The following is a 13,887-nucleotide window of genomic DNA, read 5'->3' as shown; positions in this document are numbered from 1 at the left end:
TAGTAGAACTGATTTTTCTAAGCATTTGGCTGTAGATAGTTTCCGTGGAGCTCAAAGGCCAACTCCTTTCCCAGGAGGCCAGCCAGCAGAGAATATTGGGCAAGTTAACCCTTATTTCTCAACCATTGTAGTTCTTCACCTCCAATCTCTAGGTGGCCTCTATACATCATACCCCATTCCATCAGTAATACATACCATTACAGTTTGTAGGAAACCTTGGAGGATGGTTCTCAAACTTCAGCTGTTTCAGAATCACCTGGAAGACTTATCTGCAGATTGCATATCCATGAAGGACCCTGAGAACTTGCATTTCTGAGAGTTCTCAAGTGATGCTAATGTTGCTGGTGTAGGAACCACACTTTGAAAATCACTGGAATATGGAAAGCCATAAATAGCTGTTCCTCAAACCAGGGGCTGAGGGAGCTCAGACTCAGACAAGAAAAAGAGGTACCCGTTTGGGATGCACTAAATAACCATACTGCCTTTTCCCATATGCAGAATATTGATTATTCTACTTGCCACTAATTGGGATCTATAAATAATAGGAATTATTGATTAGGGCAGAGACAGCTGCTGTCAGATTATGAAGATCAGTTTTGTGGCCTAAATCCATTTTGGTTAAAATAACAACAATAATAAATGAAAATAAAACCACCCTGGCTAAGGAGTCCAGGCTAATCTGCTGGATGGCTAGAGTGATCTCATTAGCTATTTAGCCTAGCATAACTGGTAGATTTTCTATCAGCTTCATATATCTCTACTCAGGAATAAGACTATGATGTCTCCTAGTCCTTTCTCCTCACTACCCACTGGGAAGTCTTCTCCTTTACATTTAGGCCAGGTGGTGGCAATGGGGGACCTGAGAATCCCAGAAAACATTAAATAGTTGGATTATCACCTCAGGGTTATAGGTCATGATTACTGGAGGCAAACAGGTGAAGGCCATTTAACCACAGAGGAAAACAGCCTAGGTGGAACATATTATCCAGTCCAGAGTTGTGTGTGTGTGTACATGCAAGCTCACATTGTGTGCAGTTAAGACCAATATTCATAGTTACAGCGCTTTAATAAAGCCTAGCCAAAGCCTATGGAACTATTCCCAAGCCTTTTCCAATGACCAAGAATCCTATGTCATCCCAGGAAGTAGAGGAAGAGCCAGACATGGAACCCAAGAGTCCATTACTGACAGTTTCATAGGCTGGTGGTGGGTAGTATGATTCAGTGGAGTAGGATAGGAAACACGCAGCAGGTAAATGTTAGAAAACACTGGAGTGCTTCCAAGTCACCCTTGCTACATCCAGCAACTGATGACTGATCCAGCATTATGACAGATTCACAAAGGAGCCAATTGTCGATAAGAGATGCCTAGAAGAATGCAATAGCCTGGGTGATGATTCTCTTGAAGGGATCCAAGTATAAGATAGGATATACTTCCTCCAAATGTCTCCCATGGTTTCAGGTAGTCCCTTATTTCTGGCACGAGGCTCCTTCTGAAAATATCTATAACATCTGGCCCAGCACAATAACCTTAACAGGACCCAGGAGTAGTCCCATCACCACCAATCTCCTTCTTCAATGGTTCCACAGTAGTTAGACTGCATTTACTTATACCTACAGGTGAGGACACCTTGCACAGTGTCCACATGGCAGGTATACAATAACATCAAATGCAGGATAAACATATTAGTGTGACCTCAGTTGAGTTGGTCACCACCCAGCCAGCCTCATGGCTCTAGTAGTGCCTTTAAGTTGGTGTTTGCCTACTCTTTTGAATTTTTTTTTAATGTTTATTTATTTTTGAGAGAAAGACAGACAAACAGAGCATGAGCAGGGGAGGGGCAGAGAGAGAGAGAGAGACATAGAATCTGAAGCAGGCTCCAGGCTCTGAGCTGTCAGCACAGAGCCCAATGTGGGGCTTGAACTCGTGAACCACAAGATCATGACCTGAGCCAGTCAGATGCTTAACCAACTGAGCCACCCAGGCACCCCTGCGTACTCTTGATATAGTGTACAGAGGTATGGAAAGGAATACCTGGGCTCAGGTCCCTGCACTATAGTTATACTACTCCAGTTATTTCCCCTTCCCCTAATTCCTGTGTCCTTAACAGATGGCGGAGAGCAGATAGACCCTTCCAGGATATGCTGGGCAGAATTCTAAGATGACCCAGGGTGACTGGATGGCTCAGTCAGTTAAGCATCCAACTCTTGATTTTGGCTCAGGTCATGATTTCCCAGTTCGGGAATTCAAGCCCAGCATCGGGCTTTGCACTGACAGTGCAGAGCCTGCTTGTGCTCTTTCTCAAATAAATAAACAAACCTTTTTAAAATTTTTTTAATGTTTATTCACTTTTGAGAGAGCGAGAGAGAGAGAGAGCAGGGGAGGGGCAGAGAGAGGGAGACACAGAATCTGAAGCAGGCTCCAGGCTCTGAGCTGTCAGCAGAGCCCGACGTGGGGTCCGAACCCACAAACTGTGAGATCATGACCTGAGCCAAAATCGGACGTTTAACCGACTGAGCCACTCAGGTGCCTCAAATAAATAAACATTTAGAAAATTAAAAAAGAAATTCTAAGATGCCCCTGCTATGGTCTGTATGTATCCCTTCCAATTCTTTTGTTGAAATCCTAATGCTCAAAATGATGGTATGAAGAGGTGGGGGCTTTGGAGGTACTTAGGTCATGGGTGGGGGGCCCTCATGAATGGGATTAGTGCTTTTAGAAAAGAGACCCCATAGAGCTCCCTAGTCTCTCCTGCCATATGAGGACACAGCAAGAAGTTAGCAGTCTGCAACCTGGAAGCGGGCCTTCACAAGGATCCAAACATGCTGACACCATGATATTGGACATCTCAGCCTCAAGAACTATGAGAAATAAATTTGTTGTTTATAAGCTACCCGGTGTATGGCATTTTGTTATAGCAGCCCGAATGGACTAAGCCCCCCAAGATTCCCAGCCTTTGGTGTACATAACTTCTTCTAGTTTCTCCAATCAAACAGGAATCTAGGGACTGTCGTGAAGGGTTTTGCAGATGTAATTAATTTCTGAAATTAGCTGACCTTAAGACAGGGTGATTATCTAAATAAGCCTGACCTAATCACATGAGCCCTTTAAAAGCAGAGTTTTCTCTGGCTGGTTGCCAAAGTGAAAGTCAGAGAAATGTGCTCTGGCTAATCTGGAATAAAGCAAACATTTGTTTTGTGAATTGTCTATGGGGGGCGTGGGGCAAAAAACGGTAGGCAGCCTCTAGGAGCTGAGAGTTGTCCTTGGCTGACAGCTAGAAAGAAAATGAGGACTTCAGTCCTACAACTACAAGGAAATGAATTCTGCCAACAACCAGTGAGCCTAGAAGAGGACTTCAAGGTCCGGATGAACTACAGCCCTGGCCAATACCTTGATTCCAGCCTAATGAGACTCTGAGCAAAATATCAAGCCATGCTGTGCTCAAACATTTGACCTATAGAAACTGAGATAATTTGTGTTGTACTGAGCCACATTTGTGGTAATTTGTTATGCAGCAATTGAAAACTAACACACAAGATAGATGCTTATGGTACCCATGGAGAATTAAATAAGCAGCAATTGTCTATGAGTAGAGAGTTTCAGAGTTCTCTTGCCTCCACATTCTGCAGGCAATAAAAGGCATGGAAATATGCTGTTAAGCTGTCTGGGTATGAAGAATGTTCTATTATCTGAGTGGATGTCTAGCTATCCCAGTAGTAAACAGTCATGCCTATACTGCTCAAATAGAGTGCTGGAAAGTTTGCAGGAGAGGCAATACTTCTGTTTTAACACCCAACTATCAGACAATCCCAAGATTCTAAGATTCCAGAGGGGCAATCAGCTAACAACTCCTCAGGCTTCATCAGACTAACCAGTTTACCACTGCAAGCTCAAAGTGGAAGGTATAAATAACACTCCTGTCTTCTGATGGGCTGTACCATCACCTAACATTCTATGTCACACGTAAGCAATGCCACTGTACTTGTACTCTCAGTAACTGCATGTAGGACCTCCAGTACCTTTGTACTTTTTTTTTCCATAAGACAAGATTGGGGATCACCAACTTTTTCATTTTTTTTTTTTACATTTTTTCTTTTTTTAATTCTAAATATAATTTATTGTCAAGTTAGCTAGCATACAGTGTGTAGTGTGCTCTTTGTTTCGGGAGTAGATTCCCATGATTCATCACTTACATGCAACACCCAGTGCTCATCTCAACAAGTGCCGTCTTCAATGCCCATCACCCATTTTCCCCTTCCCTCCCTTCAACCCTCAGTTTGTTCTCTGTATTTAAGAGTCTCTTATGGTTTGCTTCTGTTTGAAACTGTTTTTTTCCCCTTCCCTTCCCCCATGGTCTTAAGTTTCTCAAATTCCACATACGATGAAAACATATGCTATCTGTCTTTCTCTGACTTATTCCACTCTTCACTTTTGACCCCTTGGTCTAAAAGTCATAACACAGCACTATAAAAGCTGTCAGCTCACTTAGTCCCCACGGGAGTTCCTCCACCTGGAGGTGGGGATGGGTATGTGATGGTTAACTTTCTGTGTCAATGTCACTGGACCATGGGATGCCCAGTGTCTGGTTAAACATTACTTCTGGGTGTGTCTGTCAGGGTATTTCCAGAAGGGATTAGCATATGACTTGGTGGACAGGGTAAAGCTGATGACCCTGCTTGGGTGGGCATCGTCAAATTAGCTGAAGGTCTGAATAGAACAAAAAGGTGGAGTGGGTTGCTCTCTGCCTGACTGTTGAGCTGGGACATCCATCTTCTCCTGCCCTGGGTGCTCCTGGTTCTTGCGTGTCAGACTTTGGAATCTATACCACTGGCTCTCTGGCTCTCAGGCCTGTGAACTACACCCCAGCCTTCATGGGCCTCCAACTTGCAGATGTGGATCATGGGACTTCTCAGTTTCCACAACTGTCTGAGTGAATACCTTGTAATATATAAACAGTTCTCTTAATTTATATTTAAAATAAAAGTGTTAAGAGGAATGTATACACATTGAAGTACATGGTGGTAAAGGTAACTTAATCTCAGATGGTTCAAAGAGAAAAATACATATATATATTTTATAATATATATTTTAAGTTTTCTTACAAGTTTGAAATTATTTTAAAATAAAAAATTAGATGAGCACTGGTTGTCGTATGGAAACCAATTTGACAATAAATTTCATATTAAAAAAAAATAGAATAAAATAATAAAAATAAAAATAAATAAAAAATTAGAAAAGAAAGGAAAAGGGCAAAGAAGAAAGGCATACTCCAAGTAGAATATTTTCATCTCCTTTTATTGAAGGAAATAAAACTTGTGCTACAGAGGCAGTGGTACCTCAGAGCATGACAAGGTAGCCAATGGGACTGACATGACAAGCCACAATGCTGGCCAGGGGTCCTATCATAGTGGGAGGACCAAAACCACAAAGATAGCAGGAGGTAGCAAACATCCCCAACACCCAGTGCAAGCATTTCCATTTGCAGAGAGCTTGGCCATGCATTGTAAAAACAGGGTCCCTTCACAGCCGGCAGAGTATCTTATCAGGTTGCCAAATCCATCCAAAACTAACATGTAGTTTCACATTTCGAGGTCCTTCCCTCTGACCCAAAGATTCAGGCCATCAGAAGATCTAAGTTAATCTTTCAGCTCCTTATTCCAGATGGAAAAAGAAGCTGAGTTCTCAAAACAACACATAGGTACAGCGGGACAGGTGCTGATACCTGACTTTGTTCTAAAAGCAGCTACATTTTTTCCCCTGACTTCTCACACTGTTCTCACCCAGCATGTGCCTTGGGAAACCTCTCAATGTTCTAAACAAGGACAGAATTGGGGCAGCAGCCTAGGGGATGTAGGGAATCAAAAGCTGCTACATAGCCAAGACCATTTCACAAGAAATAGCACGGGGAACACTACTGGGTGAAGATCCTCCCAAATAGCTGCTAGAAGCATACACAAAGAGAAAACATGGTAGCTCTCTCTCCCATATCAGGATCAGCTGCGCCAAAGCCATGGTCCAGGAAGATGAGCCATTTCACATCCCTGGCAGATTATCAACCCTCATGGCATTCCTCCAGCACTTCCAATTTTCAAGTACAATATGTGTTTGGGCAGTTCAGTCAAAGAAAAGCAAGCACTAAAGAAGTCTCAACTGATTACAAATTGATAATGTTACAAAGCCAAAAATTATAGAGTCAAGAACTGACTGGCAGGTGAGAGATGGAGGGGATGGGAAAAGGAGTCCACGGGTTTATTCAAAGAAGCCCTTGATGGTAAACCACCCTCACATCCATGAATTGGGAGGAAATTCCTTACTTAGAAATGGACATCATCTCATTAGTCAGTTGCGGTTCTCTTCAATGCTGGACACATAGTTCTCAAGGATCAAAGACATGAGAGCGCTAGACCAGGAAATGGGAGGAGCAAGGCAAGGAAGAGAGGGCATCGGGGGCTTGAATTTCTAAAATGAGCATTTATTTCACAGAAGTCTTGGCACAATGAGGCTGGGGCAAGCGTGGTTTTAGTGATTGTTCTTGGTTGCCTCCTTTGCTGCAGCAATCAGTGGAGTGAGGCTGGAAAGGGGCTTGGCAATCTTCAGGAACTGATGCTAGAAAGGAAAAAAAGAGCAAAAGACACATGACTATTTACCATTCTTCCTCAGTAACCATTATAAGATGTTAATAAGGCTATCCATGTTTGCACAAGGCTCTGTCTGGAAAGCTTCAGATCATCCCCAAGTTGAAGAACATCTTTAAAAGGTAACAAACCATTTTGGAAAACTGACAGTATCTATCTACCACTCAAACACACATCTCTGCTATATCCCAGCATTTCTACTCACAGGTGTATTTCCAACAGAAAAGAGTTTGTGTATCCACCAAAAGACACACACAAGAATGTTCATAGTCACTTTACTTACAATAGTCATAACTGGCCATTTGCAACAACGTGGATGGAACTAGAGTATATTATAGCAAAATAAGTCAGAAAAGACAAATATCATATGATTTCACTCATATGTGGAATTTAGTAAACAAAACAGATGAACAGAGAGGAAGAGAAGCAAAAATAAGATAAAAACAGAACGAGTACAACCATAAGAGACTCTTAAATACAGAGAACAAACTGAGGGTGGCTGGCGGAGTGTTGGGTGTGGGGATGGGCTAAATGGGTGATGGACATTAAGAAGGGCACTTGTTGGGGCACCTGGGTTGCTCAGTCGGTTAAGCGTCCGACTTCAGCTCAGGTCATGATCTCACGGTCCGTGAGTTCGAGCCCCGTGTCAGGCTCTGGGCTGATGGCTCAGAGCCTGGAGCCTGCTTCCAATTCTGTGTCTCCCTCTCTCTCTGCCCCTCCCCCGTTCATGCTCTGTCTCTCTCTGTCTCAAAAATAAATAAACGTTAAAAAAAAAAAAAAAAAGAAGGGCACTTGTTGGGAGGAGCAGTGGGTATTATATATAAGTGATGAATCACTAAATTCTATTCCTGAACTCATTATTACACTACATGTTAACTAATTTGAATTTAAGTAAAATATATACATATATATAATATATATTTTTTAAAAAGAGTATTTTAAATAAATATTTAAAAAATAGTCATAACTAAAAAGAACCCAAATGTCCAAGAGAATGAAAGAATGAATGTGATATTTCTATAATACTATACAGAAAATTACACAGCAATTCAAAAGAATGAATAATTGGGGTACCTGGGTGGCTCAGTCCGTTGAGCGACTGACTTCAGCTCAGGTCATGATCTCACAGTTTGTGAGTTCAAGCCCCGTGTCCAGCTCTGTGCTGACAGCTCAGAGCCTGGAGCCTGCTTCAGATTCTGCATCTCCCTCTCTCTCTGCCCCTCCCCCACTCATGCTATGTCTCTCTCTGTCTCAGAAATAAACATTAAAAATATAATAAAATAAATAAAGAAAAGAATGAATAATTGATATGCTGACAACAGGATGAATCCCATAGACACTATGATGAGTGAAAGAAGCCAGGCACAAGTTTTCATATTGTATGATTCCATTTTATATTAGGTAAGACTCAACTATGGTGACAATACAGGCAAAATTCAACAGGAGCTCAGTAAGCAGATTTTTAAGCTAAGCCTATGTGTAGTTTTAACAGACTGAGGAACAGCCTCAGGGAATAGCTTGAGCAAAGGCCCAGGGATGAAAGAGGTTAGGGAAATAGGAATAGAAGTTGAGTGGAGGTAAGTTGTAGGAGAGAGGCCTAGTAGTGCCTCACGTGCAAAAATGAAGCAAAAAAGACTTGGTTTAGTGATCCCTTGAATTTGGAGCTTCTCTGCTTAAGGACAGTTACCTGCAGCAGCTCTTTAGCTGAACCTCTCTTCTCCACATCCATCTCAAGACAGCGGTTCAGAAAGTCCCGGAAAAAAGCTGATAGCTTCTCTGGGTTCTGAAGCTCCGGGGTCCCATTGGTGGCAATGAGGTACAAGGCCTGGCAATACAAATGAAGAATCACCGTAGGCTCCAGCTGGGGTTCTCTCCTAGTTCCCACACTTGCCCTCTAGAAATATGGTCGGCTGCTTTATGCCTCTAGGACACAAAGAGACTGGAAAGAATATGACCTAAGGATCTTATTTAACATTTAAAGGCCATGTGATCATGTGCAAGTCAGTGAGTTTCCAAATTCCTCATCTGTAAAAACAGGGATGATAATAGTGCCTATCTATATCTATATCACATGTCTGTGTGTTCCAGACCCATGGCTTTATTATTATTCTTGATTATAGAACTAAGGGGCTTATTATTCATTTAGCCTGAAGAATTAAACACCTGCCCATTTGCTGGAGGAAATTATTCCTGATGCCTTGGCACCTGAGTCCTCTAAGAACTGATTTCTTCTAACAGAGAGGAATATAGAAAGGAAATGTCTGTAAAGCAACAATCTGTTTCCCTGTTGCCTCCCAGTTCCCCTAACATGGAGCATCTTATGGGATAAGTTAAAAAAACAAGACAAAACAAAACAAAACAAAACAGTCCTTTTCAAGCACTGAGCACTTTAATTCACAAAGTATTTACACAAACACTACCTCATTTAATGACCACAATAATAAATCTGGATAATGGGCTAGGCAAGAATTATCCCCATTTCACAAATAAGGTCCAGAAACATAAAGGGATATGCCAAGTATCAACTTAATCATATGAGCTTCTGTTCTCTGATTCTAATCCCAGTCTTATTTCCATCACACCCTACCAGTCATCATTTTCAAGGCTACTGGAAGATGGGGGAAGATGAGTAGTATGTGGATTCAGAGACCAAAGCTGGGACCTTCAGGCAGTTTCAGTTTGGTACACTGAAGCACTTTCCAATAATCAGAGCTACCCAAGAGGTATCCAGTTAAGATTGGATGACCACCTACCAAAAATGCACAGAGAATTCCTGCAATGGAGGGGAGGTTGGGAAAAATAAGAAAATAAAAGCAATCAGAATAATTCTCCTATTTTCCCATGACCAAAATTACCAACATACATCTGTATTCATATACTCTGCCTTCCCTCTCTTATTGCAATGGATAAATTGTCCATACTCTAATCTAATACTCTTTACTTCAATACTTGATCCAACCCCTCTCATCAACTTAAGGACATCACTCCTACAGATGTCACTTCTCTCTTGGACATGATGACTTTCCTCCTTTGCACTAGATTATTGCTATGCCCACACAAACATGATGTAATAATACCTTAAAAAAAAACAACAACTAAACTAAACCCTCCCTCAACTCTACTTCTAGTTCCTGCTCCATTTCTCTTTTCTCTTAAGAGCAAAACTCCTTAAACAACAACAACAATTGCTTTCACATGCCATCTCAACTTCTCCCATTCTGGTGGATTTACTCTAATTAGGCTATCATTTCAGTACCATCACTCCACTGACTGTCAAGCTCATCACTAACCTCCACATTGGCAAATATAATGTGTATTTCTCAACTTTATCTCATACAATCAGTGACATTTGACACAGCCAATGTCCTTCTCCAAAGAACACAGTTCTTCTCCAAACACTTTGTTCTCTTGGCCTCCGGAACACACTTCTCTCAGTTCTAGAAAGGCCATTCCTTGGTCTACTTTGCTAGTTCCTCCAAACTGTAAACATGAGAGTATCCCAGGGCTCAGTACTCAAACCTTACTCCCTAGGTGAGTGATTGCATCAATCATCTCGTTCCAATGCTTAAGTAAACCAACTATACACTACTTCCTGATAAATTTGTATTTATAGCTCTGACCTCTCACCATTAAACTCCAGACTCCTATGCCCAACTCTGTGCGACATCTCTACTTGGATGTCTAATAAACATTTCAAATTAACACATTAAAAACAAACTCTATTATCCAATTTTACTTGCTCTTCGACCTTCCTAGTAAATGGCAACTGAACTTTTTCAGCAATTAAGGCCCAAAATCTCATAGGCATTATTGATTCCTCTTTCTCTGATATCTAATTCACCTTGTCAGCTGTATGTTCAAGATATTTCCTGAGTCTAACCACTCTTCATGCCACCAACATAGTCCAAGTTACCACTCTTACCTGAATGATTATAACAGTATTTCATAGTCTGCTTTCTATGAAAGCAGCCAAAATGGTTAATTCATAACATAAATTACATCATACTACTCCTCACCTCAAAATCCTTCAATGGCTTCCAATCTCTTACAGAATAAAAGCCAAATTCTCAAGATGGTCACAAGGTCTGATTTGGTCCCCTCCTAGTTCTCTGACCTTGTCTACTATTCTCCTCCCCACTCACTCACTTAGGAACACTGCCCTCTTTGGTTTTTTCCTGGATACAAGTGTGTTCTCAAATCAAGTCGTTTATATACTTGATACCTGGGAAACTCTTGCATCAGGTTAATTGCATGGCTTGCTCCTTTCTTCAGGTTTCTGCTCAAATAACTTATAAGGGAGGACTTCCTTCTCTACTCTAAATAAAATAGTACATTTCTCCCTCTTTCCCCATCACTCTCATAAGCCCTTTACTCAGCTTTATTTCACAGCACTTACCCTCTGTTACTATTTATTAATTTCTTCATTGCCATTAGAACATGGCTTTCTTTTACATGGCAGGAACTCAAAATAATTGTTGAATAAATGAGTGACTGTGAATATCTCTTTTCTTTAAATCCAATAGTGCCTAGTTTTATCTAGAAAAGACAGATCCAGGTTGAAAACTGTAGGGAATAGCCTGAGTCTCATTTCCTGGGACTAAAGACAATAGCCCAAACATCTTGAAATGGGACTAGTAACACTCACTCTGAGAGGATTTTCATTGAGGTATGGGGGCTCCCCTTCAATCATTTCAATGGCCATGATGCCCAGGGACCAGATGTCAACCTTGGGCCCATAGGCTTTCCGTGTCACAACCTCTGGTGCCATCCAGTATGGGGTTCCCACCATGGTGCTCCGTTTGCTCTGCTCTGGGGTGATCTGGGCACAGAATCCAAAGTCAGCTAGAAAAAGAAAAGAAAAGAAAGAATGGACATATATTTAGGGTACACCTTCCATAAGTATTGACTATGTACCTATCCTTAGCTGTCAAGCTCTGCCTAGCTCCCAGCCATGGCAATCCCTTCTCTCTCCAGACCTGGAATCACATGACTGCCACCTTCACATCCAGCTCTTAGCCTGTCCTCTGTCCGACATTGAAAAGAAACAAGACGAACAAAAGAGACATCATCTCTGGCCTCTTACCCCTCCTCAAACTAGAAGAACTAGGCATTAGAGCCAAAGGTGCCCGTTTTGGCCTTGATTACTTGCCCCAATTCTGCTTTCTTCTTGAAATCCACACCCATGTCCCAGAATCTGGCAGTCTAGGTCCTTGTTTTATTTTCTGGGAATGAGTCCCAGACTTAAGCCCTAATCACCTACAAGTAGGAATGGCCCTGCTTTTATTAATTTCTCACCCTGTGCCCCTGGACAAAGACTGCTAACAATCTTCCCATAAGTTGCCCATCTGTAACACAGCTGTCTGTCTGGGCTACTGATCCTCACACTTTCAAACAAAATGTTCTGCTTATAGTTCATTCTTATTGTATTGCAATTATATGTTTATTTAAATTGAGGCCTTTGATAGAAAAGGCTATGTCTTCCCACTCATTTTTTTATTCCCAGAGGGCCTAGGTATAATAGATATTTGATAAAAGTGTGTTGAATGAATGAATCAAAGAAACTACACTAATTTCTCCACTACTAGACTGAGAGCTACTTGAAGACAAGCAAAAGTATCCTTGGTGCCATCACTGGACATAGCACACAGTTGGCATTCAGTAAATTTCTTTTGGCTAAACATATAAATGGACGGGGAAAAAACGAAATGACATCCTGCATAGTGCTGAGTACTATAAAGAGCTTGCATATCCCAGGAAACACAGACATACCTCATTTTATTGCACTTCACTTTATTGCACATCACGGATTTTTACAAATTGAAGGTTTGTAGCAATTCTGTGATGAGCAAGTCTATCGGTGCCATTTTTCCAACAGCATTTACTCACTTCATGTCTCTGTGTTATATTTTGGTAATTCTCATAATATTTCTAACTTTTTCATTATAATTACATCTGTTATGGTGGTCTGTGACCAGTGATCTTTGATGTTACCACTGTAATTGTGTTGGGGCATCACGAACTGCACCCATAGAAGATGGTGAACTTATTTAAATCGATAAATGTCTATGTTCTGACTGCAGATGTGGTAGAAATAGCAAGAGAACTAGACTTACAAGTACAGCCTGAAGATGTGACTGAATTAGTGCAATCTCATGATAAAACCTGAACAGGTGAGGAGTGGCTTCTCACTGATGGGCAAAGAAAGTATTTCTTGAGATGGAATCTACTCCTGGTGAAGATGCCATGAAGATCGTTGAAATGACACAAAGGATTTAAAATATTACATAAATTTAGTTGATAAGGCAGTAGCAGGGTTTGAGAGGACTGACTCCCATTATGAAAGCTGATCTACTGTGGGTAAAATGCTATCAAACAGCATTGCATGCTACAGAGAAGTTGTTCATGAAGTGGAAGAGAATCAGTCAACGCAGCAAACTTCATTATTGTCTTATTTTAAGAAACTGCCACAGCCACCCCAGCCTTCACCAACCACCACCCTGATCAGTGCACAGCCATCAACATCAAAGCAAGACTCTTCACAAAAACAAAGATTACAACTCATTGAAAGTTCAGATAATGGTTAGCAATTTTTAGCAAGAAAGTATTTTTTAATTAAGAAATGTACATCATTTTTTTGGACATAATGCTATTACACACTTAATCGACTTCAGTGTAGTGTAAACATAACTTTTATATGCACTGGGAAACCAAAAAATTCATTTGACTTGCTTTACTGCAATATTCGTTTTACTGCAATGGTCTGGAACTGACCCTCAATATCTCCAACATGTGCCTGTAAGCGAAGACCCCTTGCTCAGTCTTGTAGCTACTATTATATGATTACCCTCCCCCAGGAGACAGGGTCCCACCAGGAAGAGAAGTATCTTCATTCCTACTCACTTAGCTTGACAGAACCATCCATTCCCAACAGGATATTGTCACTCTTGATGTCTCTGTGAATGACCTGGTTCGAATGCAGAAACTCCAAAGCCTGCAGGCACTATTGAAGTCGATGAGCAGAGGGAGAAAAAAAGGACTTATAATATGAAAACTTATAGAAAATCAACTAATCCAACCTCCTCATTTTATGACCAAGAAAGTGGGGGCCCAGTGAGTAAACAGAACTTGCTCCCAATCTGTGGTGGAGGCAGGTCTATAGCCTAATCTTCTGTCTCCTGGCTAAGCACTCTTCTAATTTGGTCCTGCTTTATGCCTTTCTTATAATATGCCTTACCATATCTTATTGTAATTATA

General features: G+C 41.2%; 1 protein-coding gene across 4 annotated transcripts in view; it reads right to left on the bottom strand.

Annotated features, from left to right (window-relative positions):
- Window positions 1-6,449: 6,449 nt before the first annotated feature.
- PAK1 (p21 (RAC1) activated kinase 1) overlaps window positions 6,450-13,887 on the bottom strand; it is a 152,829-nt gene continuing 145,391 nt past the window's right edge. For all 4 annotated transcript variants that reach the window (XM_042906985.1, XM_042906983.1, XM_042906984.1 and 1 more), the window contains exons 12-15: window positions 13,534-13,633; window positions 11,279-11,475; window positions 8,321-8,458; window positions 6,450-6,604 (exon numbers count right to left, since the gene is read on the bottom strand). In XM_042906985.1, the coding sequence (XP_042762919.1) occupies window positions 6,518-6,604; window positions 8,321-8,458; window positions 11,279-11,475; window positions 13,534-13,633 (522 nt within the window). In that variant the 3' untranslated portion in view covers window positions 6,450-6,517. The remainder of the gene's footprint in view (window positions 6,605-8,320; window positions 8,459-11,278; window positions 11,476-13,533; window positions 13,634-13,887) is intronic.

Source organism: Panthera leo, chromosome D1 (assembly GCF_018350215.1).
Source record: "Panthera leo isolate Ple1 chromosome D1, P.leo_Ple1_pat1.1, whole genome shotgun sequence".
In the NCBI taxonomy this organism is placed as follows: Eukaryota; Metazoa; Chordata; class Mammalia; order Carnivora; family Felidae; genus Panthera; species Panthera leo.
The sequence above is the reverse complement of the archived record's forward strand: the minus strand, read 5'-3'. Positions and strand labels throughout refer to the sequence as shown.